We start from the raw sequence: 22,742 nt of genomic DNA on the forward strand, positions 1-22,742 counted from the left end.
ATGGCCGACGATCTTGATTCCTCCGATAGTATGCTTCTGGATGAGATTATCGACTATAGTGACTCTCCCATCATTTCGAATGGTGAGCTTAACTTTGTCGCTAGCGATAATGCTCTCGGCATTAATCCTGCCGTGTTTGCCATCTCACCGGCGCCAGTCGATCCAGCATATGTTAGCCTTCTTGGTGTCGATTTCTCCGCTTCCGCTGGAACAACCGACTCCTCCGCTTCCGCTGGAGCTGCACCGACCGCCCACGGCACTGACGAGGTTGACACCTCCTCCATCGCCGCAGCTCTTGCCAATATCGGCATCGATGTTGTCGATCCCTCCCAGCCTACTGCTCCCTCCGGCAATAATGCCCCTACCGTCATACACGACCCTCTCGCTCTAGATGAATCTTTTATCCCTCGCGACGACTACATCACGCTGGGGTATTTTATTTTCTTCAAGAAATCTACTGTTAGTTTCCATCTCCGGCTCATCGAGGACGACGGATCAATTCACGTCGAGACCATTCCACACGACAATCTTAATCGTGTTCTTAATTTCGACGACAAACTCCGACGTCATGCCGTTCCTGATGATGTCCAGGCACCCGACGATTACTCATCCTTTGCGGCCACGACGTTTAACCTTCTCGTCCCACGTGCTAAGGCTGCGTTCTCGGCCTTCGCTAGGACCGATAACGATACGAAGTACACTATCAATGGGCCATCCCCTCGTCCGATTCTTTTCACATCGGACGTATGCCTGGTCTTCAAGAGTAAGCGGCGGATTAGCAAACATAGCAGTCGACCGCCTGCTCAGGCCGGGCCTTCTCGCCGGCCTACCGAGGATCGCTCCTCTCGCCGATAGTCCGGCTCCGTCAATCGTTACCATAGCGGTAATCGCCTGCCTGATCGATACGAGTCCTTCTACTACCGGCCTCCTCGCATCACCGACGCTCAGATCCGCGAGCGCATCATGCTTGACGCGGTACGCGACTCAATGACGGATGAGCGCCCTTGCTACTAAAAAGGAAGTACCGAGAAATTTCTTGAACGAGTGCACGATCGATTGTAACATAAGACCTTTGGTCTTTGGAAGGGCGTATGTAGCGCCACCATCGGACCTTCGCCCCGACAGAGACTCTCCTGACGAACGTGCACTCGAGTCGTGATAAAACCCCCACCGAAAGACACGTATTACGCCCTATAAAATATGACTGACACGTAGGGCCTCCGTAGTATATAAGTAGAGTACAAAAGATCATGTACTCTAGCTTTCTCCTGCGCACTCAACGAGACTTACCCCGGTCTATTGTGTGAACTCTGAGGAACTCTAAACCGTGTGACTACACTTCGCTTACAAAGCTTACCCGTCGTCACAGCTTCAGTCCTAAGAAAGGAGCTCGTTGTGGTTGCCGCGCTGAACGGCCTGATCGAACCTGTTATTGCTGTCCGTCTCCGATTTTTTGAGCTTGTTGTTTTGGACTTCATGTACACTGCACTCTCATGCATGAATGCCCTCCACCGTGCATGAGAGTGCAGTGTACATGGATCCCAAAATTGTCGGCGGTACCATCCGGTACATCTTGAGCAGTATGCCTGTGTCATTATATGTTCGAGTCGACCGATGTCTGCCGTAAACTTCAAGTATAGCACTCGGATATTTGGTTGTGATGCATCTTTCGAGTTCGCGACCTTGTTTTCGTTGGGACAAAATGCAGGCATGCACATATGTAACGGAATTCACTGTATCACGTGCATTATCTCGCATTGGGCGACGAATCCGTAACAAGAGTTCGTCAACCATGGTCAATCAATAGGGGGGTTCAGAGTTGGCGATTCTGCGCCGATTCTGCCCCAGATTCTGTGTCGATTCTGTGTCGATTTTGCCGTCGCTACGACGGTCATAATCCGATTCTCCTCACCTTCAACTCTGAACCCCCCGCTTCTACCACTGATTCTGGCCCGATTCTGTGCACGATGTAATATCCTGCCGAACCTGCGGCATGCCTATCTGAGTTTCAACGACGGGCTCGGCATATCGGCAGCTCATCCGAGGTGGCCAAAACTCTGGAATTGAATGTGAAGGTCGAGTTATAACGTGAGTGACAGTTTCTTTGTTTTAAGCTCGAGTCGACAATGTATGTCCGAGGTTTATTTGCAGCCAGAAGAGTGAAATAACTATTGGCTTAAATAGGCGTCAGGAGTGTTGCTATGCGGAACTACCAAATGCAATTTACTTCTGCCCATAAACTGCTGATACAATGGTATGTCGAGGGTCCTGGTGATAGCCTCTGCGCGAGTACATATATATACAGGAGTAAAACACAGGTTGAGGATTGCCTGAACGAGGGGGTGGAAGACCCTGGAAAACCTCGTGACGCGTCAGTGGGTTCGGACTCCGAGGCAGCGACGCGATGAAGCTGAATCGGACTCTGGTCGAATCGAGTGAAGCGACTCCAGAGCCGCTTCACCAATCCACCCAGAATCGGCGTCCAGAATCGACTCTTGAATCCGTCCTTGAATCCTTGCCAGAATCCCAACTCTGAGCCCCCCTAATAATTTCAACCCGTACGCGTGCTGATCGACTAGTACCCGCTGTGTGAACCTGTCCTCCCCGATTATATCAACCTGTATCTCTGCTTGATATTCTATCTCTCACTGTTTGCACTCGGCCCTGGTCCTAGCCGTGAAGCTGGAAGCTAGAGGTAGAGCTAGAGTCTCGACCACGAAGTCGTTGCGCGGCTAGAAAACACACCACCTGATCGTCGAGCATAGGCTGGTGCACTGTTGTGATGAGTGCGCTTGGAGTATACGGTGAGTGCACGTCATGTATCACGACGCCCCGAACGAGTACTCAGTACCAAATGGCGTATGTATAGGCGATACACGATACACAACACATATACTGCGCTCGATATACGCATTGAGATGGCCCCTAAAACACGCGCCTCGTCATCTAAGACATCCCTCCCAGCCAGCACGTTCAAACCCTCCGCTTCACCACGGATACAGGCGTCGAACCACGCAATTCCAGGGGTCGATCCCCCAACTCGTTCCCTTCGTCCCCGTAAACGGCCTCCTCCTATGATTGAGGAAACACGTTCAAAACGGCGTCGAGGGGAAGACCTTCACCCCCGGTCAAGACGGACCAGGGTCGGTGCACGCGCGTTGGGCAAGCTCGTAAAGATGCGGGACGGAGCGGATGCGGTCCGTAGGATTGTTACAGAGACGGAGGAAGCGATGACTCGCGCTACGACGAGCGTCAAGGACATGCTGAAGGACATCATGTCCGAAGTGCGCCGTGCGGAGACTCCGGCGAATGGCATTCACGGGAACGATGTCGCTCAATCCAAGCCGTGCGTCTTCGCCTTGTAAACCTGCCTTATACGCATACTCATGTTACTGGAGGTAGTTCCCATACGGGCAAACATACGTCGCAGGGCGAGGATGCGAACGTGGAACAGGCGCCTGATGTGAAGGCCATGATCGTTGCGCTTGGACGGAGATCAAGTGACGGCGGGAAACCCAGTAAACGCTTCTCGAGTGAAGACCTGCGTTCCTTGTTCGACGCGGTCGTCGACGCTTTGCCTGAGGGGAACGCATCGTGCTGTACGTGCCGACCGACGGCAAAACAACAAATGTGGATCGACCAAACCGAGTTCGTACGACCGAGACCGCGCATCGGCGTGGACGCTCACGGAGTGCGATATCAAGATTGGAGTCCTTGCCCAATGGGACTCAAACGTCCGGAACCATGCGTACGGCGAGAGCGCGTCCTACGAATTATGCTACACATGGACGGCCAAGGTTCAGCTCGTTATCAAGGCATCACTAGGCCGGAGCGCCTCTGTCCTCGGCAACCGAGGGTGTCGACGACACAGTTCAGACTCCAGTTCCAGCATATACCTCACGGAGTCCTGGACGAATTAGAGTGTTGGCATCTCGATAGGGGACGGTGCGGAAACTGCATCGTTAGGGCACTGCGAACCTTTCCGCCATGGATCATCGGATCGGATGCTGCCGAGAGTTTCGAGGACGGTAATCCCGTCTTTCAAAACTATACATGGGGAGAGCTGGCGGAGTGGGACGAAAGCGAGAAACGATGGCAGCATCTGGTGTTGGATCATTACCGATGGATACCAGTCGAAGATCTTGTGGAGAGGCCCAGCGACAATGAGGCTGATCCTAAGATTGTCAATGGGTCGGAGCAGCAACGTATTCCTAGTCAGTCTTATATTACGTGCGATGACTGAAAAACCCTACTTCGAGCGTGATTTCTACTCTTCCCGTCGTTTAATCGACTGCAACGGCGCCAGTCGCCAGTCATCAGTAGGCCTGGACGTGCTACTCAACGCCCGAGTTCCTTCCGATGCTACCTCTCTGGCTCGGTGCCCAGCTAGCCAACGAGAACTCACCCCTACTGAACCCGGCACTTCTTATCACGAAACATGAGAGGAAGATGATTCTGGCTTTTCGATGGCTGGTCCTCATAGCCCCATCTACTGGGAACCCGGCAGCGGTTGGACGAAACTTACTTCGCTCCCAAGCCCCGGATTTCTGCCCTCCGGATTCTGCTCCTCGCCGCCCGCTGAGTCGGACAGCGCGTACGGGCTTATCGTTGGCGGTAACACTTGGTTAGGAGATCGATCACTCTCGGACCTTGAGGCGCCATCATCGCACATTACCGAGTCTCAATCCGACTTTGACGCTGAGTCTGCTGGCGACGACGGCAAGCGAAGGAAGTTGAGGCGTTCCGACCGCATCAAGAAACCGAAGACGACGTTGACGTGAAGGCCGCTATGGATCTCGACAATCAGCCGAACAGGGCTTTATCGACGATTTTTTCCCTTCCTCGACATCGGCCAGATTCAGGTGCATCCCACCCACTCTACCTCTCTCACGTCGTGTAACTTCATGCGCTGGCTCCCTCTCTCTCTCCTGATTCTATCGGTTCGGACCGCGCATACATATACCCCGATCACTTCTAGAGGATAGGCTGGACTGACGGGCGACCTGTCAACTGCATGCCACTCGCATGTCTGCTGAACAGTACCGAATATATCACGCATGATACTTATATCTGATGCCGCAATCCACATACCCTCGCATGCAACACTTCGCGTGCGCTCGGAGGTCTGTACGCGGCATGCCCGAGGTGTCCAACGACAATGCATACCTCCGTGCTCCTCACGTACACTGGTTCTCTGAGCTGTGGCCCTGTATGAGGATGACGGCTCGCTTGAAGTTGTGGTATACGAGACGATAGCAAGGCAATCCGAGCGCATCCACCGAAGTCCACGTGAGATACGCGTTCCCGAGTGGTGCCCATGTGCGGGAAAGACGCTCCATTTCTCGGGTATCTCTTGCTATCTTACAGTAAAGTCCTGGTGAAGAGTGTAATCCTGCTTGATCCCATACACCCCAAAAGATCACGCCTCAGCGTCGGCAACGTATGGCTTGATGAGAATCGGGAGCTGGTTCCCTTTCTTAGGCTCGCTCTTGACGTTCGGCCGCGTCACCACGGCCGACTTCTTGGAGATCTCGCTGGCGGGCACGGCGAGCTCGAACTCGAACGCGCGCACGAGGACGAACAGCAGCGCTTTCATCCTGTGCAACGGATGAGGATGAGGGAATGTCAGCTTTCGGGCCTTTTCTAAGGATCAGAATAAACAGTAGTGATCACGTACTCGACGAGAGAAAAGCGATAGCCGATGCAGGAGCGCGGGCCGCCGAGGAAGCTGAGCATGTTGCCCCAAACTCCGGGGTTGTGCGAGGGCGCTTCAGGCATCGCGCTTGGCTCCAACCAACGCTCGGGCCTGAAAAGAGGTTTAACATTGGGGAATGTCGCAAAAACGGAGGCGCATACTTGAACTCATGCGCATCGCTGCCCCAGATATGGCTAGCGCGGTTGACGGCGACGATAGGGATCTGAATGTAGTCGCCCTTGTTGACTCTGCGCGCTCAACATGAGCTTCGTGTACTGCCAGCATCGCTACAGGTTGACGTACCGGATCTCGTGGTGGACGTTGCCGTCCTTGTCCGTGTAGGGCTCGCTGACTGGAATCACCTCGTCCTTCATCGCGACCCGAGTCGTGGCGCTCACTGGGGCGTGCACGCGCAGCGTCTCCCGGATCACGGCGTCGAGGTAGGGTAGCGCGTTCAATTCGTCCATGGTCGGGGTGTCGATCGGTACGGAGAGCAATTCCTCGCGGAGCTTGCGTTGGACATCTTGGTTCTGAGTGAGCGCAAAGAGGGCCCAGGTGGTGCCGGTTGATGTCGTCTCGTGGCCGGCGACCATGAACGTCGGGATCTCTGCATGCAGGTCAGTCAGATGAAGCAGGTCGAGTGATAAGATGAATGAATTAAGGACGCACGAGAAAGGATGTCATGGTCGCTCAGACGTTGCTCTTCAGGAATGTCAACCGCCATGTTCGACTTGATCAGGAGACTGAGAAGATCACGTCCTGGTCAAGGCAATCTGAGTATGGGGACCAAGGTCGACCATGACGAGGGGAGCTACCTTGTACGTCGCCCTTTTCGACGTGCGCACCGTGCTTCTCGGCACGGATAGCCGCCTTTCGCTCAGAGATGAGGGCATAGCCAATGCGCTTCATCGTGTTCTGTGCATACTCGATAGTACGATCACGCTCGGTCGGCTGCCAAGGTACGATTAGCCAACCTTCGTCGTAAAGAGGGGATCGCGGGACGCACGATCTTCCGCAAGATCGGGATGCGAGCCTGGAGGAGCGTCCAAAAGCGCGACCCCTCCGTCGCGCTGAACATGGTCGCCATCGCCTCGTTGAGCTCGTTCGGCTTTCCACCCTCGAGCGAGTCGAAGCTGTAGTTGAACCCGGCGAGGCCGATGATGTCCAGCGTCGCCCGACTGAGCCACGCGAGCGCGTCGATCCGAGTCGGCGCCGCCGTGCCGTTCTTGCGCGCCTCCGCGAGCCACGCGTCGCGCAGCAGCGCGGCCTTGTCGAGGAAGACGCCGGTAAGCTCCCGGACTTGGGCGGGCCCGAAGCCGGGGTTCATGACGCGGCGCTGGCGGCGGTGCGCGTCGCCCTCGGCGATGAGCAGCCCTTCGCCGACGATGCGGCCGAGGTTGTACCGACCCACCTCGGGCTTCTGGAAGTCGGTAGAGTGCGTCAGGATGTGGTTCAGCGCGCGGGGGTCGACGGTGAACAGCCGGTCGCGCTATATGGCGAAAGGAGGCGTCAGCTCTGCGGGTCGTTGGACGGGCGCAGAACTGGGACGGGCTCACGTTGAAGAAGCCGGAGACCTTCATGGTCTTGCCATACTGTTGCAACCAGCTGTCTTGCAGGCGTCCGGTGTCGCCGGTGAGCAACTGGGCAAAGTTACCGAACGCCCAGCTAGGGCTCGCGGGTCCCTGGAGCTTGCGCAGCGGAGATCGTTTTCTCTCCCAAATCTCGGCGAGGGCGCGCCATACGACGTATGCGACGATGCTGGCGGCTGAACCGGCGAGGATGTTCACCAGTGTCATCATTTGCTGGATATCGAGTACTGGAGCCTTGGAGGAGGATGGGCTGGTCCCGAGGGCAGTTTCGAGATTATATACAGCCTGCGTTGTATTGGTCACAACCGCTCCGCTTATGTTGCCGAAAGCGACACTCTAGGCTCCTGGGTGGTGGGTGGCGGATGGCGAAGCGAAAGAGAGCACAGTCGCACCGACCGCAGTGCCCGCTGATCCGAGGAGGCGTATGCTGACTGGCGGTCCTGACTTACGTCGATCCCGATATCTACGTGCGAAACAAAAACAAAGACGCGTCCCACCGAGGACGATACGAAGGCCGGTCCAACAATGTGCTTTCTATATGTCGTCGTACAATCAAGAAAGCAGAACTTGAATTTCTGGGCGTGCTCGGCGGTAAAGCTGTCGCCACGACGTTCCCTGCCCGCGTCTGCCCGGCATGCGCAATTCTGCGCAGCATCTCCTCGAAGGATCAGCTGCGGCAGCGTGGTGGCGTTCGGGAGGGAGCACAGGCGGATGAAGACACTGAACAAGCTGTGCAGCAATATTTGCGGGCTTCTACGGCTGCCTCCCCGACTAGGCGCGCACGCTCGTCATATTATTCCCAACATATGTCTCGTACCGCGAGTCCTCCAACCAAGAACGCGTGAATCATATAGATTGAATACAGTATGTTACACTTCATGTATACCATGATAAGTCACCGACGCCAAATCTACTTTCATCTAGCCTTTCATGCGGTCACGAAGCCTTCGAACCCGTTGTCCAGCACCTTGCGACACTCCTGCGTGTAGAGCGGGAGCCCGCCCGAGAAGCTCAGTTGCTCTCGCGGTTTACCAGGGATGTTGGCGCCCATGTACCAACTGTCGACGTTGTGGAAGAGCGTCGTCTTACTGATCGTCTGGATCTTGTCGTGCCACTCCTGCTCGCTCGCCGTCGTAGGCTCGATGTAGCTGATGCCCTCCTTCCTCATCTTCGCGATGGCGGATAGGATCCAGCCTGCCTGGCTCTCGAGGCAGCTGGGGCCGTTGGCGAACGCCGTCGGGCCCTGGGCGCCGTAGAGGTAGAACAGGTTGGGAAATCCCGACAACGTCATGCCGAGGTAGCTGTACGTCCCGTTCTTCCACTTCTCGCTCAGGTCCGCGCCGTTGACGTCCTTCAGGCCCATGCTCTTCATCCCGCCCGTCAAGGAGTCGAAACCGGTGGCGAGGGCGATGACGTCGAACTCGCGTTCCTTGTCGTCGGCGGTCCTGACGCCCTTCTCGGTCACCTCGACGATCGGCGTCTTCTTCACGTCGACCACCTCGTTCTCCGGCCGGTCCAGCATCTCGTAAAAGTTCTGCTCGAGGGAGGGGCGCTTGGTCCCCCACGGGTGCGGCTTTTCGAGCGGCGCGAGGATGTCGCGCTTGACGGGATCGGTGATGCGTGCGCGCGTCTTCTTCGCCCAGAACTTGTACGCCTCGTCGTTGGCCTTCTCGTCCTTCAGCATGTCCTTGTACGTGCCCAGCCAGAACCAGAATCCGCCCTTCTGCCAGAGCTCCTCGAAGAACGCCTCGCGCTGCTCAGGGGTGTCGTCCAGCGTGTTGCGATCGACAAAGTCCATGGGGAAGCCGGAGAAGGTCGTCATGCGGTTCTTGTAGAACTCGGGATAATCCTTCTTCTGCGCCTCCTGCGCCTCCTTGGTCAACTTCTCCTGACGCATTGGCAGGCAAAGGTTGGGCGTGCGCTGGAACACGGTGACGGACTTCGCCGTCTTCGCCGTCTCCTGCGCGATCTGGATGCCGGTAGAACCGGTGCCGATGACCGCGACTCGCTTACCGGCGACATCGACGCCCTCGCTGGGCCAGAACGACGAGTGGTGCATGATACCCTTGAACGTGTCCAGACCGGGCCAATCGGGAAAATACCGCTTCGCCGCGAACCCGGTGGCGCAGATGAACAACTTGGAGTACGCCGTCCGGCCGTCTTCCAGCTTCGTGACCCATCTCTGCGACGCCTTGTCGAACCGCGCGCCGACGACCTTCGAGTCGAAGGCGACGTCCTTCTTGATGTCGAGCTGCTTGTCGACAAAGTCGAAGTACTTGCGCAGCTCGGCCCAGTCCGGGTACTTCTCCGTCCAGTTCCAGTTCTGGGGCAAACGGTCAGTCGCGCGTCCTCTCGGCTGTCGTACGGCCGGCGCTGACCTTCCATAGCTTTTCCATGCTGTATTCGTATACCGGAACCATCGAGTCGACGCGCGCGCCAGGGTAGCAATTCCAGTACCTATTCCTCGACGATCAGACATCATCCCGTGAAGCGGTCCCAAAAAACAGCCTCACCAGATCCCGCCAAGGTCCTTTCCCGCCTCGACGACCTTCACCTTCATGCCAAACTCGTCGCGGAGTTTGTGCAGCAGGTAGACTCCGCCAAAGCCGGCCCCGACGATAAGGACGTCGACCTCGAGATTATCCGCATAGGTGTCGCTCTGCCCGGCCCTCGCTGGCGGTTCCGTGCTTAAATCGGTGCGGAAAGGCATGGCGACGATTCCCGGACTATGAGGAGAGGGACGACGATCAGAAGCGGGCAGCTCGAGACGCTAATGAGGAGGTAATTTTGAGGGCGGGAACCTTTGTTCATATATACGCGCATTGGTCCGGGTTGATGATGTTTCCTCAGCCCCAGTCCGCCGCTTCCCTGCATTTCCCCACAGACAGGTCAGGCTTCTTTTCATATGCACCGTCTATCTACGCACCCTAGCCTCGGTGCCATCCCTTATAACGTGTCACCTGATGAGAGAGAATGCAGCGCCGAGAGATGCAGAGACTGGCAGAAACCGCACCTGACCGTTCCGCAACAAGGCCATATGCGCTTGGGACCAAGACGTGAGTTCCGATTACAAACTTCCCTGAGAGATATGTCCAGGACAGCGGCTTAGCACTCACGAGCCGCGGTACGCGAGTCGGCATCCGATATGCACCTATCTTGTCATGTCAGATGGCCCAACCGAGGGAGGCCCCGCTTATGCAGACGGGACGGCGTTGGGTGTGACAGAAGGCCCCGCCTCACCGAGTCCGTGTTGCTTTTGCGTCGCGAGCGGATCTCCGGGGATTTTCATGCGCCGATCCTTGGAGGAATGTTGACGGCTTCGAGCATACCAGAGATATAACGAGGTCCAATCAAGCTGCACGATGCAGGTTGCAGAACGTTGCAATCCAACGGCAGCTAACGCCGACGGCAGCTCGGCGCTGCCCGTCCAATAGTCACGTGCGATTCATTGAACTAACTTGAGTAGAGAGTGACCTCTTCGATGTGTCAGGCGAAGGGAAACACGATGGATGCATATGTCGACCGACTCGCATTCAACAACGACGCATCGACAGAACCAAGTTCCTGCGGCCCAGGCCTCGCATTGGCGTTGATGCGCAGGGATTGGCATTTCGGGATTGGACTGATTGCCCTCTTCCCGACAACGAAGACGAGCGGTCCATGGAGCTGGATGATCCTCGCATGCTCGCCAAAGAGAGAACTATCCAAAATTTGTTGTATGATGACCGGCGCCATGGAGGCCGCATTCGCGAACCTGCGTTACCGGTGACACCGCGTCCGCGACGTTCCAGAGTACCCGCAATAGCAGCTTAGAGTCCAGTTTCGGCACATCACCCGTAACGCCCTCGACGGGCTCGAACAGTGGTACATCGAAGTCGGTCGTTACGAGAACTGCATCGTGAGGGCCATGCATTCGTTCCCTCTGTGGGTCGTGAAGTTCGCCATACTGGAACAATGGGAAGATGAGAACCCTGTGTTCCTGAACGGCGCCAGGGACGAATTGGTCGAATGGGATGAGACCACGAGACGATGGCGACACTTGGTCCTCGACCATTACCGGTGGATCCCGGCTGAAGAGCTAGAGATCCGACCCTCAGACAACGAAGCAAATGCTATCATCGTAAACGGGACGCGTAGCGACCCTATACCCCGTCGGGCGTTGATTGTCTACGCTGATTGAATCTATAATTCTTGTTCTGCTGTACATTCATGCACCGAATCGGCTGCATCATTGCCCAACGTTCGTGTTGAGTACTGCACACTGCTCATAAGGTTGGCAAACTGGTAAGTGCGCCAATAACTGGATACGTGGAATTGTCGGATACTCCTTCACAAAACTTAGGGCGACCGTTCATGTATCTAGTATATGATAGGTCTTTGTATCAAATCAAATCCGTGCCGTCCACCCGATGAAAGCGTCTGGCAGGAGTCTCACGGGGGCGTTGAGAACAGGTGAATTTCACCTGTGCGTTCACTCGAAGGCTGAGAGATATGGCCAGACAAGCGGCTTCACGCTGACAAGTCGCAGTATGCGAGTTGGCTCCGAATACACATATGTATGCACTATCATGTTGTGTCAGATGCCTCACTGGGGAAGGTCCTGATTCTGCAGACGGAGCGGTGGAGCGGTCTCGCTGAGTTTCTCTTGCTTTTATGTCGTATGTGGATCTACGGGATCTCTCATGCGCCATTCTTTGTAGGATTTTGACGGCGTCGAGCATACTAGGGACGTAGTGAGGACATGTAGCTGCACGATCCGTCGATCGTCGATTAGAACGTTGCCGACGGGCCGCCTACATGCCATAGTCACGTGCTATTCAATGAACTTACAGCAGCTTACGTTGTTGTCTGACTTGATGTCTCTGCACAATCGCGGTACCTTCTGCGTCTCAACTGCAGTTGAATTGTGGTCTCTGAACTGTGCTAGAGTGACCGTTGCCGTACCAGCCCAAAACAGCGTCTACGACTTATGTCCGCGATAGAGCCACAACTTCACGCTGCTACATCGAGCGCAGCTCGTTCACCCGAACGTCGCGCATCCGCCTATGCGGGTTGGCGCGATGCAGTCGCTAGCCTTTGGAGAGAGCCCACAACAATTCATACCACTGGTGAGCATGACTATAGTTTTTCTTAGTTCGGATGAACTAGGTGCTCACTGCCACCTAGAATCACGAACCATCCGCTGCACCCCCCGACGCCGCGCCAGTCGTCCGAAGAAACCCGCCACGCGCAGCGCGAGCTCAGAAACGAACTCGGTCTCCCGACGTTGCCAAAGAAAGTCGCAAGCGTCGTCGCGGGGACGATGTGCCGCCAGTGAAGACGACAGTATCGCGCCCATCATCGGGGCCAAGGAGAAAGCGTACCAGACGTATGGCGGCGGAAGTGCACAAGATGCGGTGCGAGGCCGAAGACGCCCGGAGACTCGTCGCGGAGACGCATGAGACGATAACGCTAGCTGCTGCCAGTGTCAAGAACCTTGTACAGGACATCGATATGATCAGCGCCCATCGCCCGACTCCAACCTTGCGCCAGGAGGCCTCGAGAAACAATGCCGTTATACCTACACCGTATGTCCACTATTACACTATCTGATTTTCATCTGCTAACGCTACTGATATCAGCAACTATATCGATGGTGACGCCTCGCCTCAAGATCTCAGACTGCCACAACCCGCGATTCCGAAACCACCCAGTATCAAGACGGGCATCGCCGCCTCAAGACCGACACAGACCGTTGGTTCAACGGATACCTGCGGGTTATACTCCGCTACAGACAGCCGTGCTCTTGTCAAGGCCCTTTCTGACCGGGGGAACATCGGTGGTTGCACATGCCGACCGACTCTCGTACAAAGGAGACGCATCGACAAAACGAAGTTCCTGCGGCCCAAAGTTCGCATTGGCATTGACGCGCATGGTGTGCCGTTTCGAGACTGGGACGAACGTCCGTTGGAAGAGGAAGACGACGACGACGACGACGACGCAGGTGAGATCCGATGGCACAAGCGGGAGAGCATCGTCATCTCTAAACTCTACGATCACGACCGCGGGTACGTTCTCGAGCCCACGCTGCCTGTATCGCGTCGCCCGCGACGTCGCAGGGTGTTTGCAAAGCAGTTTAGAACCCAATCTCGTCACATAACTCCGGTGGTCTTCGACGCATTGGAGGGGTGGCACGTAGAGATGGGGCGATGCGAGAACTGCCTCATCAGGGCCATGCGGTCGTTACCATTGTGGGTTGTTGGCGTGAAGTCGACCCACCACGAGGGATTTGAGGATGGGTCGCCCGTCTTCGTCAATGCCGCAAGGGACGAGATGGTCGAATGGGATGCAGACATTAGGGGATGGCGACATCTGATACTCGACTATTATCGGTGGATACCTGTCGAAGAACTGGAGGTCAGACCCTCCGACAGCGAGGCCAATCCCAACATTGTAAACGGGACGCGTAGCGTGCCCCTCCCGCTACCGGCATGCATTTTTTACGACGATTAATTATATTCTGTCTGTCGCTAGCGATCTCGTCATGTAATATTCACTGTAGAACGCACACAATCGGTTCGATGTTCCTGTGCCTTCGGCCTGATTGCGAACCTTATCAAGATGCATTCGCCTATGGGTGACCGTACATTGAGCGATCTCTCGTCATATTGATTGCCAGTTACAGCCACGGTCCTGTCTTCCAGCCCCAAGGCCCACGACACGATGCATATTAGCTTCTATGTTGATCACAGTGGCCCGGAGCCGGCGGCCTTCGATTAGCGAGATTATCGCATTCGCGGATCTCTCTCAAGTTTCGCCAACCTCAATCTCGATAGCTAGGGAAAAAGGGAACGTTAGTGGCCGGCATTGACTGCGAGGAAAAGGAGGGGCGCACATCGGTGGTATATGAGGGTATAAATCGAGTATCGCGCACGTGCAGTCGGTGATGGCATACGAGTACGGCGTGCGTATATTCAATCGTCTGAACCTTGCAAGAACCAAGACGCGAGTTGCGATCACAGACTTGCCTGAGAGATATGTCCAGGCAAGCAGATTAACACTACACGAGTCGCAGTATGCGACTCGGCTCCCGATATGTGCATGCACTATCGTGTCGTATCATATGCCTGACCGGAGGCGTTGGACGTGAAAGCGCGGTCTCGCGGAGTTCGCCTTGCTTTTACGTCGCGTGCGAATCCCCAGAAACTTGTTTGCGCCAATCTCTGAAGGGTTTTGGAGGCGTCGAGTATACTAGGGACATAGCCCCGTCAAGAAAAGTTGTACGATGCAGGCAGCAGCAGGTTGCAGAACGTTGCAACTTAAAACTCGACGGACTCTCGACGGCCCCTATGCCGTAGTCACGTGCAATTCAATAAACTTACACCGTTGATGTCTGACTTTGACTCTCTGCACAACAAGTTTACGCTACCTTCTGCGTCTCAATTGCAGCTCAATTGTGTTCTCTGAACTGTGCTAGAGTAACCGTTTCCTTACTCAACCTAATACGGCGTCCACGACTTTTGTCCGCGATGGAGCCACAACTTCACGCTACCACATCGAGCGCAGCTCGTTCACCCGAACGTCGCGCATCTGCGTATGCGGGCTGGTGCGATGCAGTCACTAGCCTTCGGAGAGAGCTAAAACCGATTCATACCACTGGTGAGCATGTCGCCAATGTTTTTACTTCAAGTGAACGGGGTGCTCACCGCCACTTAGAGCCGCAAACCCGTGCATCCGCTGCACCGACCGATGCCGCGCCAGCCGTCAGAAGAAACCCGCCTCGCGCTGCGCGAGCTCAGAAACGCCATCGATCTCCCGACGTTGCCAAAGAAAATCGCAAGCGTCGTCGCGGGGACGATGCGCCACCCCTTAAAACGACAGTATCGCGCCCATCATCGGGGCCAAGGAGAAAGCGTACCAGACGTATGGCGGCGGAAGTGCATAAGATGCGATGCGAGGCCGAAGACGCCCGGAGACTCGTCGTGGAAACGCATGAGGCGATAACGCTAGCTACTGCCAGTGTAAAGAATCTTGTACAGGACATCGATACGATCAGCGTCTATCGCCCGACTACATCCTCGCACAAGGAGGCCTCTAGGAACGATACTGCAAACCCTACACCGTAGGTTCACAATCCACCCTTTGTTTTCTACCAGCTAATGTGATGGTATCAGCAACCATACCGGTGGTGACGCCCCGTCTCAAGACCTCAGACCCGGGCAATCCGTGAACAAGGAACCACTTGATATTGAAGCCGCCATCGCTGCCTTTAAACAGACGCAGCTGGTTGGTTCAACGAATATATGCCGGTCGTATTCCGCTACAGACCGCCGTGCTCTGGTCAAGGCCCTTTCTGCTCTAGGGATCATCGATGGTTGCACATGCCGGCCGACTCCCGATCAACAGAGACGCATCAACAGAACGACGACGCTGTTCCTGCGGCCTAGACCTCGCATTGGCGTCGACGCGCAGGGTGTGCCGTTCCAAGACTGGAGCGATTACCCGATTGAAAAAGATGACAACCCGAACAAAATCCGATGGATCAAGCGAGAGAGCATCATTGAGCGTCACCTTTACGATGATAACAATAATCACAATATAAACCACAGTCTCGAACCTACGCGGCCGGTAGCGCTGTATCCGCGACGTCGCAGGACGTTCGCGAAGCAGCCCGAAATCCAATTTCGACACATCCCTCCGCATATCCTCGATACGCTGGAAGCGTGGCACTTAGAGTTGGGGCGATGCGGGGATTGCATCGTTAGGGCCATGCGGTCGTTCCCGTTGTGGATTGTGGGCGTGAAGTCGACCTTGCCGGAGGGATATGAGTATGGAGCGCCTATTTTCGTCAACGCCGGGAAGAACGAGATAATCGAATGGGACGACGATATTAGGAGCTGGCGACATTCAGTACTCGATAATTATCGGTGGATACCTGCTGAGGAACTGGAGGTCAGACCCTCAGACAGAGCGGCCGATCCCAACATTGTAAATGGGACGGTTAAGGTGCCCATCCCGCTACCGGGTTGGATTCCCTCCGAGGGTTGAATATGTTCTTTCTGCTGCGAGCGTTACTGTCATGCAATATCGTAGACCCAGCTGTACACAATTGAAACAACCTGGACTGTCGATGTAGGTTCGTAAACCGCCTTTATCCCTTCAAGCAGACGGTCGTTCTGGCGCGGCCTGCTGCCTATTGGGGAGTTTGGGACGAGCCCAGCGTTACATAATCCCATCGCCAATTCATTCCCTCCTCGGATGACTGCCAGCTGCAGCGAGTCACCTATCCTTCGGCGCCAAAGCCCCCGTTGCAGATCAGTTTCTACGTCGATATCATGGTCCAAAGCCGGCGCCCACGGCGCATCGTTCACTGTATCACCATTTGCGAAGATCTCCCCGGTTCCCTACGTTCAGCACAGGTGGCCGAGATCCAAGCACAGCGATGGAAAGACAGATTGTTCAGAGATATGCTATACAGCACTAGCGCCGCGAATGCTGCACCTACTGCCTATCGAGAGTATGCCAGGGGAGGTCAAGAAAGCTCGTGAGTGTCTCAATAGAATGCTGTCGCATTGTCGGTACGCACTCAGCTCGACAACCCACAGCGCTGCATCGTTCGGTACATCAGTCGAATCAGCTCAATACTACCCACCGCGCGCCACCCAGCCTCTTGGACAAGGCCACCACGTCTTGGACAAGGCCACCGCGTCTTGGACAAGGCCACCACGATCGCGACCACGCTCGCTAAACGCCACCCGTGATTGTCCTGTGGAAGAGGGCACAACAGGCCATGAAGGACGTGCGGCCCTAGGCATTGCAACGTCCCTGGACGTATAAAGGAGCGCGATCCGGCGTGTTTCGGTTGCCGCTGTAACCCGTAACCTTCCAGCCACGAACATGGCATCCGAACCGTATATCACCCCGGAACGTCCGGAGCTCCTCCAAACTCCTGACTATATACACACCAAAGAGTCACTTCTTCAGAACTGGAATGGTGCCTACCTGCACTCTTACGGGGGAGGCTTCCCCGATGTGACGTTCGCATCGGGTCCAAGCAAGTGGTCCATCTACCGCAGTGGTGAATTTCGAAGGCCCCGCGCCGAGCCGAGTCCAGGTGAGTGAAGTCTACATGTGAATGCAACTGGGTTTTCACGGATGGTGGTAATTCAGTGAAAACCCGACTTCCCGTTCTGGCTGAAGTTGAGAGAGTATCTGATAGAGGTCGGGAAATAATGACGATCACCAGGATTGCGAGGTCTGCCAAGATATATGTGCGTGCAACCCACCTCCGTTTCTTATCGGAGTCTGACCAACCGCACAGGTCAATGGCCAATCGTTAGAGCTCGATGTTCCCTTCCCATTGTCAGAGAACGCAATCGTCCTCATTGACGGCCTAAGTGCGCAAGCGTTTTTTAGGAATAACTCGTGGCTCATGTATGCTGTCCCTCCGTCAGAATATGCATACCGCAGTCTTGAGAAGGTTCACGCCCCATCTCAATATGGCCTCGTCAAGTCGCAGGTTGCTATTGGAGGTCAAGGGGGTGAGTAGTAGCAGTACCCAGTTGTGATCTTCGCTTACCGGCCTTCCAGACATCGCGGCCGCAGCGTTTCAGGTTGGCCAGGGGGCGAGAATGAGTTGCGCTGTGGCACTTCAGCGTCTCACCGTGCGACCCACTCACGTGAACCAGATCGCCATGCAACTGAGCGTTTGGAAGAACTTTCGCCATCCAAACATAACGCCCTTTCTGTCCTGGTATGCCGAAGATATCGCCGACGACGACGAGATCGGACCAACCACGACAGCCAAAGCATCCATGCTCATTCGTCAGTGCATGAACCTCACTGTGTTAGAACGTGCCTTGGGACTAATATTGCCCAAGGCGTGGTTACACCTGTAGTGCTCTTCCATATCGACGTCCGTCACGACAAGCTGAGGCGAACCACGCGACAACGGGTCTAGCAGGCTGGCATGTGGCAAACCGGACGAACCAGCGACGATGGTGCCCTCGCTCCGAACGTCCACCTCCGCTTCAGAAACCTGGCTACGGGCAGCCAGCGCGTCATGCACATATCCCCAATCCGGGACAGGAGCGGCGACGCCGTCGCCAGGCCAAACTGTCGCATCGCGGGAAAGGTCGGATTGGGGGGTAACGGAGCGAGTCCAGGGGCGATCTTGACCAGCCTCATCGATGGCCGCGCCGCCGTCGCTTTCAGCGTCGTAATCAGTTTCGCCCTCGGCGTCGGCGCTGCTTCCCCTCTCGCTCGCCGTTCTTGCTACAATGCCGTTCGGAACATCGACGCCGCGCACCCTCATGCGACCGCGAACGTCCACGCTGCTCTTCATGATCGCTTCGCCGTCGACGATCACGTCTTGGCCCACGTCCAACTTGCCCTGCACGTCCACATCGCCCACCACGTCCATGTCGCCGTTCAACTTAACGTTGCCAGTGACAAGGACGTCGCCCCGAACGACGAGGTTCCCGCTGACCACCAGATTGCCAGGGATGTGCCAATCTCCGTTGTAATGACGCCCGCGATAAGGTTCGACGTCATCACCGTCATGAACGGGAATCTGGTCGTTGGCGCCGTGTTCCTTGACCTCGCTGTGGTCCTCGTCGCTATGATCGGAAACATCGCGGTCCGTCGATTGGTAGGAGTCTGCCTCGTTGTCGTCCTCGTCGCCGCCTTGATTACTGCTATTTTCGGAAACATGATCGCGTTCCGTCGATTGATAGGACTCGGTATCTGACACAGAGGAGGTCTCCATCGATTCCTGCTCTGTTTCGATGTGCTTTCTTGAGAGGAGGTCGGCGACCAGGGGGTCATTATAGGAGAGCATGTCCAGGAGTTGATTGTTGATCATCCATGGGTCATTGCGTGCAGACACAAGGGTCGCGCGCTCTGCGCAGGACTCCTTGAGTAAGCTTCTCAACAGCTCCTCAGCTAAATATATACGTTAGCGCCCACAACCTCGTACCATAGACGAGAAAGGATTACCCGAATGAGGATTGCCAGGTTCCTTGATATCTCCCATATTGACTTTGTCAATCCGCGACTTCCTGGCCCGAATTTGTTGCTCGAAAGTGGCACGGGCATGGGATTGCGGGATCTTGAACGGTTCCTTAGCAAACATCCTGAAAAATCGGCATTATTTCCCGATGATTTCAACGATGAGGGTGTATACTCACACATAGAACAAGATCGCTCCGACCCCGAACGCCTCGCTGGACGCGTTGTAGTGATGGCTCAGGACCTCTGGTGGAGCCCAAGCAGCGGTTCCTTCCTGGGGCTGTAGGCAGAATTAGGTCGCGATGCTAAATCACGGTGAGCATTCGTACATATGGACGCTGGTCATCTTTCGGCTTAAGGACGGACTTGCTGAAGTCGCATAATTTGACTGTGATCGCATCGAGAGATTTGTCGAATACAAGAACGTTCTGTGTGATATCACCATGAGACGTTGCGAACAGCAGCAACGAAGACCAGGAACGTACCGCGGGCTTGACATCGCGATGGAATATGCCTCTGAAATGGATGTACTATGGAAAACGATTTAGCCCTTGCACCGGATTGGTGTGCGATAAATCTACCTCAAGGCCGTCGATGATCTGCTTCAGGACGATGCGAGCGAACTCTGGGGCTATAGACGGGTTCGTTGTCAGCGACAATGACTTCTACGGATGTGGCACGACTCACATAGCGATCCCTTACTTTTGACATATTGGTCTAGATCACCGTACCGCGGTCGGCGCGTCCGGGACAGGATATGGATACATCAAGGGCCGACGTCTCTGGGGTAGCGGGCCTCGTCACGTCGCCCGCAGACAAGGCTCCCCGACGTTCTACACGTCAGGCAGCTCGTGCCCAACGAGGCGAGGCGGTTGGGAACGATACGGCCGAAGACTCGGAGGGCGAGACGGCCGGTACCGATAACAAGCGAAGCAAGGCGACGCGCCCTGGTGCATACAAGAAATTTAAGACCGGGAAGGAGTGACATACATCTCAATGATAGCCGAACGGAACGCTCGTTTCCTTTTCTCCTTCTCTTTGGCTTTCCCACTCGCCCCTCTTCCTATAAACTGGACACACGGACTTGTCCGACACTCCTTCTCAAAACTTAAGACGGCCGTTCATGTATCTGGTATACGATAGGTCTTTGATCCAAATCAAATCCGCGTTGTCCACCCAATGAATGAGTCTGGCAGAGGCCTCACGGGGGCGTTGAGAACAAATGAAATTCACCTGTGCGCTCGCTCGAAGGCTGAGAGATATGGCCAGGTAAGCGGCTTCACACTGACGAGTCGCAGTATGCGAGTCGGCTCCCAATATATGCCTGCACTACTGTGTTGTGTCAGATGCCTCACCGGTTCTGCGGACGGAACGGCGGCGCGGTCTCGCTGAATTCGTCTTGCTTTGATGTCGCGTGCGTATTTCCGGGAACTTTCATGCGCCAATCTTTGGAGAATTTTGACGGCGTCGAGCATACTAGGGACATAGTGAGATATCTAGCTGCACGATCAGGACGTTGCAACCCGACGGCCTCGGCGCCGCCTATATGCGGTAGTCACGTGCAACTCAATGAACTTACACCGTTGATGTCTGACTTTGACTCTCTGCACAACAACTTAACGGTACCTTCTGCGTCTCATTTGCAGCTTGACTGTGTTCTCTGAACTGTGCTAGAGTAACCGTTTCCTTACTCAACTTAAAACGGCGTCCACGACTTATGTCCGCGATGGAGCCACAACCTCACACTACCACATCGAGCGCAGCTCGTTCACCCGAACGTCGTGCATCTGCGTATGCGGGCTGGTGCGATGCAGTCACCAGCCTTCGGAGAGAGCTAAAACCTATTCATACCACTGGTGAGCATGATACCATCGTTTCTTAGTCTAAGTGAACGAGGTGCTCACCGCCACCTAGAACCACGAACCGGTGCATCCGCTGCACCGACCGACGCCGCGCCAGCCGTCCGAAGAAACCCGCCTCGCGCCGCGCGAGCTCAGAAACGACCTCGATCTCCCGACATTGCCAAAGAAAGTCGCAAGCGTCGTCGCGCGGACGATGTGCCGCCAGTGAAGACGACAGTATCGCGCCCATCATCGGGGCCAAGGAGAAAGCGTACCAGACGTATGGCGGCGGAAGTGCATAAGATGCGGTGCGAGGCCGAAGACGCCCGGAGACTCGTCGCGGAGACGCATGAGACGATAACGCTAGCTGCTGCCAGTGTTAAGAACCTTGTACAGGACATCAATATGATCAGCATCTCTCGCCCGACTGCATCCTCACGCGAGGAGGTCTCGAGGAGCGATACGGTTAAACCTACACCGTATGTCCACCATCGCACTATCTGATTTTCACTTGCTAACGCTACTGATATCAGCAACCATATCGGTGGTGACGCCTCGCTTCAAGATCTCAGACCTATACAATCCGCGATCCAGAATCCACCCAATGTCAAGACCGGCATTGCTGCCTCAAGAGCGACACATTTGGTTGGTTCAAAGAATACCGGCGGGTCACACTCCGTTACAGACCGCCGTGCTTCTGTCAAGGCCCTTCCGGACCTGGGGAACATCGGTGGTTGCACATGCCGACCAACTCGCGTTCAACGGAGACGCATCGCCAAAACGAAATTTCTGCGGCCCAGACCTCGCGTTGGCGTCGATTCGCAGGGTCTACCGTTTCGAGACTGGACCGAATACCCGTTGGAAGAAGATGACAACCCAAATGAGATCCGATGGCTCAAGCGAGAGAGCATCGTCGAGTGTGAGCTCTACTATGACAACCGGAACGGAGGCCACGCCATCGAGGCCACGCTGCCTGTATCGCGCTGTCCGCGACGCCGCAGGGTGTTTGCAAAGCAGCCCAGAACCCAATTTCGAAACATCCCTCCGCAGGTTTTCGACGCGTTGGAAGGGTGGCACGTAGAGATGGGGCGATGTGAGAAGTGCCTCACCAGGGCTATGCGCTCGTTACCATTGTGGGTTGTTGGCGTGACGTCGACCCGTCACGAGGGATTTGAGGATGGGTCGCCTGTCTTCGTCAATGCCGCAAGGGACGAGATGGTCGAATGGGATGAAGACATTAGGGGATGGCGACATCTGGTACTCGACTATTATCGGTGGGTGCCTGTCGAAGAACTGGAGGTCAGACCCTCAGACAGCGAAGCCGATCCCAACATCGTAAACGGGACGTGTAGCGAACCCATCCCGCTACAGGCATGGATTACTTACGACGATTAACCATATTCTGTCTGTCGCGAGCGGTATCGTCATGTAATACTCATTGTAGATTTCATACACAATCGTTCAACGTCGAAGACTGGATTGTGCCTGCGCAGCCGCACAGAATGTTTACGATCGCGTCGTCGGTATGTACTCAATCCATAGGATTCAGCGCTGCAGTAGAAATCATCTTTGCCACGCAGCTTCTTGGACAATGCCACCACCACCATCACGACTTCGAACTCCACCCCC

At 55.4% G+C, this 22,742-nt stretch overlaps 10 protein-coding genes across 10 annotated transcripts; 6 read left to right on the forward strand and 4 right to left on the reverse strand.

Moving 5' to 3' along the window:
• PUNSTDRAFT_138593 (uncharacterized protein) lies at positions 1–855 on the forward strand (the record flags this gene model as incomplete). Its single annotated transcript, XM_007388282.1, has 1 exon — positions 1–855. One exon carries the CDS (start codon positions 1–3, stop codon positions 853–855), a length of 855 nt encoding a protein of 284 aa, XP_007388344.1.
• Positions 856–2,939: 2,084 nt separating this feature from the next.
• PUNSTDRAFT_55549 (uncharacterized protein) lies at positions 2,940–4,242 on the reverse strand. The gene is made up of 2 exons (XM_007388283.1): positions 3,403–4,242; positions 2,940–3,346 (listed from the first exon to the last, which is right to left on the reverse strand). Exons 1-2 carry the CDS (start codon positions 3,407–3,409, stop codon positions 3,129–3,131), a joined length of 225 nt encoding a protein of 74 aa, XP_007388345.1. The 5' UTR covers positions 3,410–4,242; the 3' UTR covers positions 2,940–3,128.
• A 224-nt stretch (positions 4,243–4,466) lies between these two features.
• Positions 4,467–4,781, forward strand: PUNSTDRAFT_138595 (uncharacterized protein; the record flags this gene model as incomplete). The annotated part of the gene is made up of 1 exon (XM_007388284.1): positions 4,467–4,781. One exon carries the CDS (start codon positions 4,467–4,469, stop codon positions 4,779–4,781), a length of 315 nt encoding a protein of 104 aa, XP_007388346.1.
• A 638-nt stretch (positions 4,782–5,419) lies between these two features.
• On the reverse strand, positions 5,420–7,491 carry PUNSTDRAFT_138596 (cytochrome P450; the record flags this gene model as incomplete). The annotated part of the gene is made up of 8 exons (XM_007388285.1): positions 5,420–5,597; positions 5,678–5,806; positions 5,857–5,943; positions 5,999–6,302; positions 6,365–6,454; positions 6,511–6,646; positions 6,702–7,184; positions 7,252–7,491. 8 exons carry the CDS (start codon positions 7,489–7,491, stop codon positions 5,420–5,422), a joined length of 1,647 nt encoding a protein of 548 aa, XP_007388347.1.
• A 636-nt stretch (positions 7,492–8,127) lies between these two features.
• PUNSTDRAFT_55552 (cyclopentanone 1,2-monooxygenase) lies at positions 8,128–10,049 on the reverse strand. The gene is made up of 3 exons (XM_007388286.1): positions 9,798–10,049; positions 9,663–9,741; positions 8,128–9,607 (listed from the first exon to the last, which is right to left on the reverse strand). Exons 1-3 carry the CDS (start codon positions 9,992–9,994, stop codon positions 8,213–8,215), a joined length of 1,671 nt encoding a protein of 556 aa, XP_007388348.1. The 5' UTR covers positions 9,995–10,049; the 3' UTR covers positions 8,128–8,212.
• A 1,142-nt stretch (positions 10,050–11,191) lies between these two features.
• On the forward strand, positions 11,192–13,828 carry PUNSTDRAFT_146494 (uncharacterized protein; the record flags this gene model as incomplete). Its single annotated transcript, XM_007388287.1, has 4 exons — positions 11,192–11,404; positions 12,267–12,392; positions 12,451–12,851; positions 12,906–13,828. The coding sequence occupies 4 exons, from the start codon at positions 11,192–11,194 to the stop codon at positions 13,774–13,776; spliced, it is 1,611 nt and encodes a 536-aa protein (XP_007388349.1). The 3' UTR covers positions 13,777–13,828.
• A 964-nt stretch (positions 13,829–14,792) lies between these two features.
• Positions 14,793–16,311, forward strand: PUNSTDRAFT_138599 (uncharacterized protein; the record flags this gene model as incomplete). Its single annotated transcript, XM_007388288.1, has 3 exons — positions 14,793–14,922; positions 14,980–15,385; positions 15,438–16,311. 3 exons carry the CDS (start codon positions 14,793–14,795, stop codon positions 16,309–16,311), a joined length of 1,410 nt encoding a protein of 469 aa, XP_007388350.1.
• Positions 16,312–17,160: 849 nt separating this feature from the next.
• PUNSTDRAFT_138600 (uncharacterized protein) lies at positions 17,161–17,812 on the forward strand (the record flags this gene model as incomplete). The annotated part of the gene is made up of 4 exons (XM_007388289.1): positions 17,161–17,377; positions 17,434–17,534; positions 17,585–17,660; positions 17,718–17,812. The coding sequence occupies 4 exons, from the start codon at positions 17,161–17,163 to the stop codon at positions 17,810–17,812; spliced, it is 489 nt and encodes a 162-aa protein (XP_007388351.1).
• A 276-nt stretch (positions 17,813–18,088) lies between these two features.
• Positions 18,089–20,758, reverse strand: PUNSTDRAFT_138601 (kinase-like protein; the record flags this gene model as incomplete). Its single annotated transcript, XM_007388290.1, has 7 exons — positions 18,089–19,206; positions 19,261–19,397; positions 19,452–19,552; positions 19,602–19,700; positions 19,758–19,802; positions 19,854–19,903; positions 20,641–20,758. 7 exons carry the CDS (start codon positions 20,756–20,758, stop codon positions 18,089–18,091), a joined length of 1,668 nt encoding a protein of 555 aa, XP_007388352.1.
• Positions 20,759–20,989: 231 nt separating this feature from the next.
• Positions 20,990–22,562, forward strand: PUNSTDRAFT_146495 (uncharacterized protein; the record flags this gene model as incomplete). The annotated part of the gene is made up of 3 exons (XM_007388291.1): positions 20,990–21,128; positions 21,187–21,592; positions 21,647–22,562. The coding sequence occupies 3 exons, from the start codon at positions 20,990–20,992 to the stop codon at positions 22,506–22,508; spliced, it is 1,407 nt and encodes a 468-aa protein (XP_007388353.1). The 3' UTR covers positions 22,509–22,562.
• Positions 22,563–22,742: the final 180 nt, after the last annotated feature.

The sequence above is a fragment of the Punctularia strigosozonata genome (assembly GCF_000264995.1).
Source record: "Punctularia strigosozonata HHB-11173 SS5 unplaced genomic scaffold PUNSTscaffold_17, whole genome shotgun sequence".
Classification (NCBI taxonomy): Eukaryota; Fungi; Basidiomycota; class Agaricomycetes; order Corticiales; family Punctulariaceae; genus Punctularia; species Punctularia strigosozonata.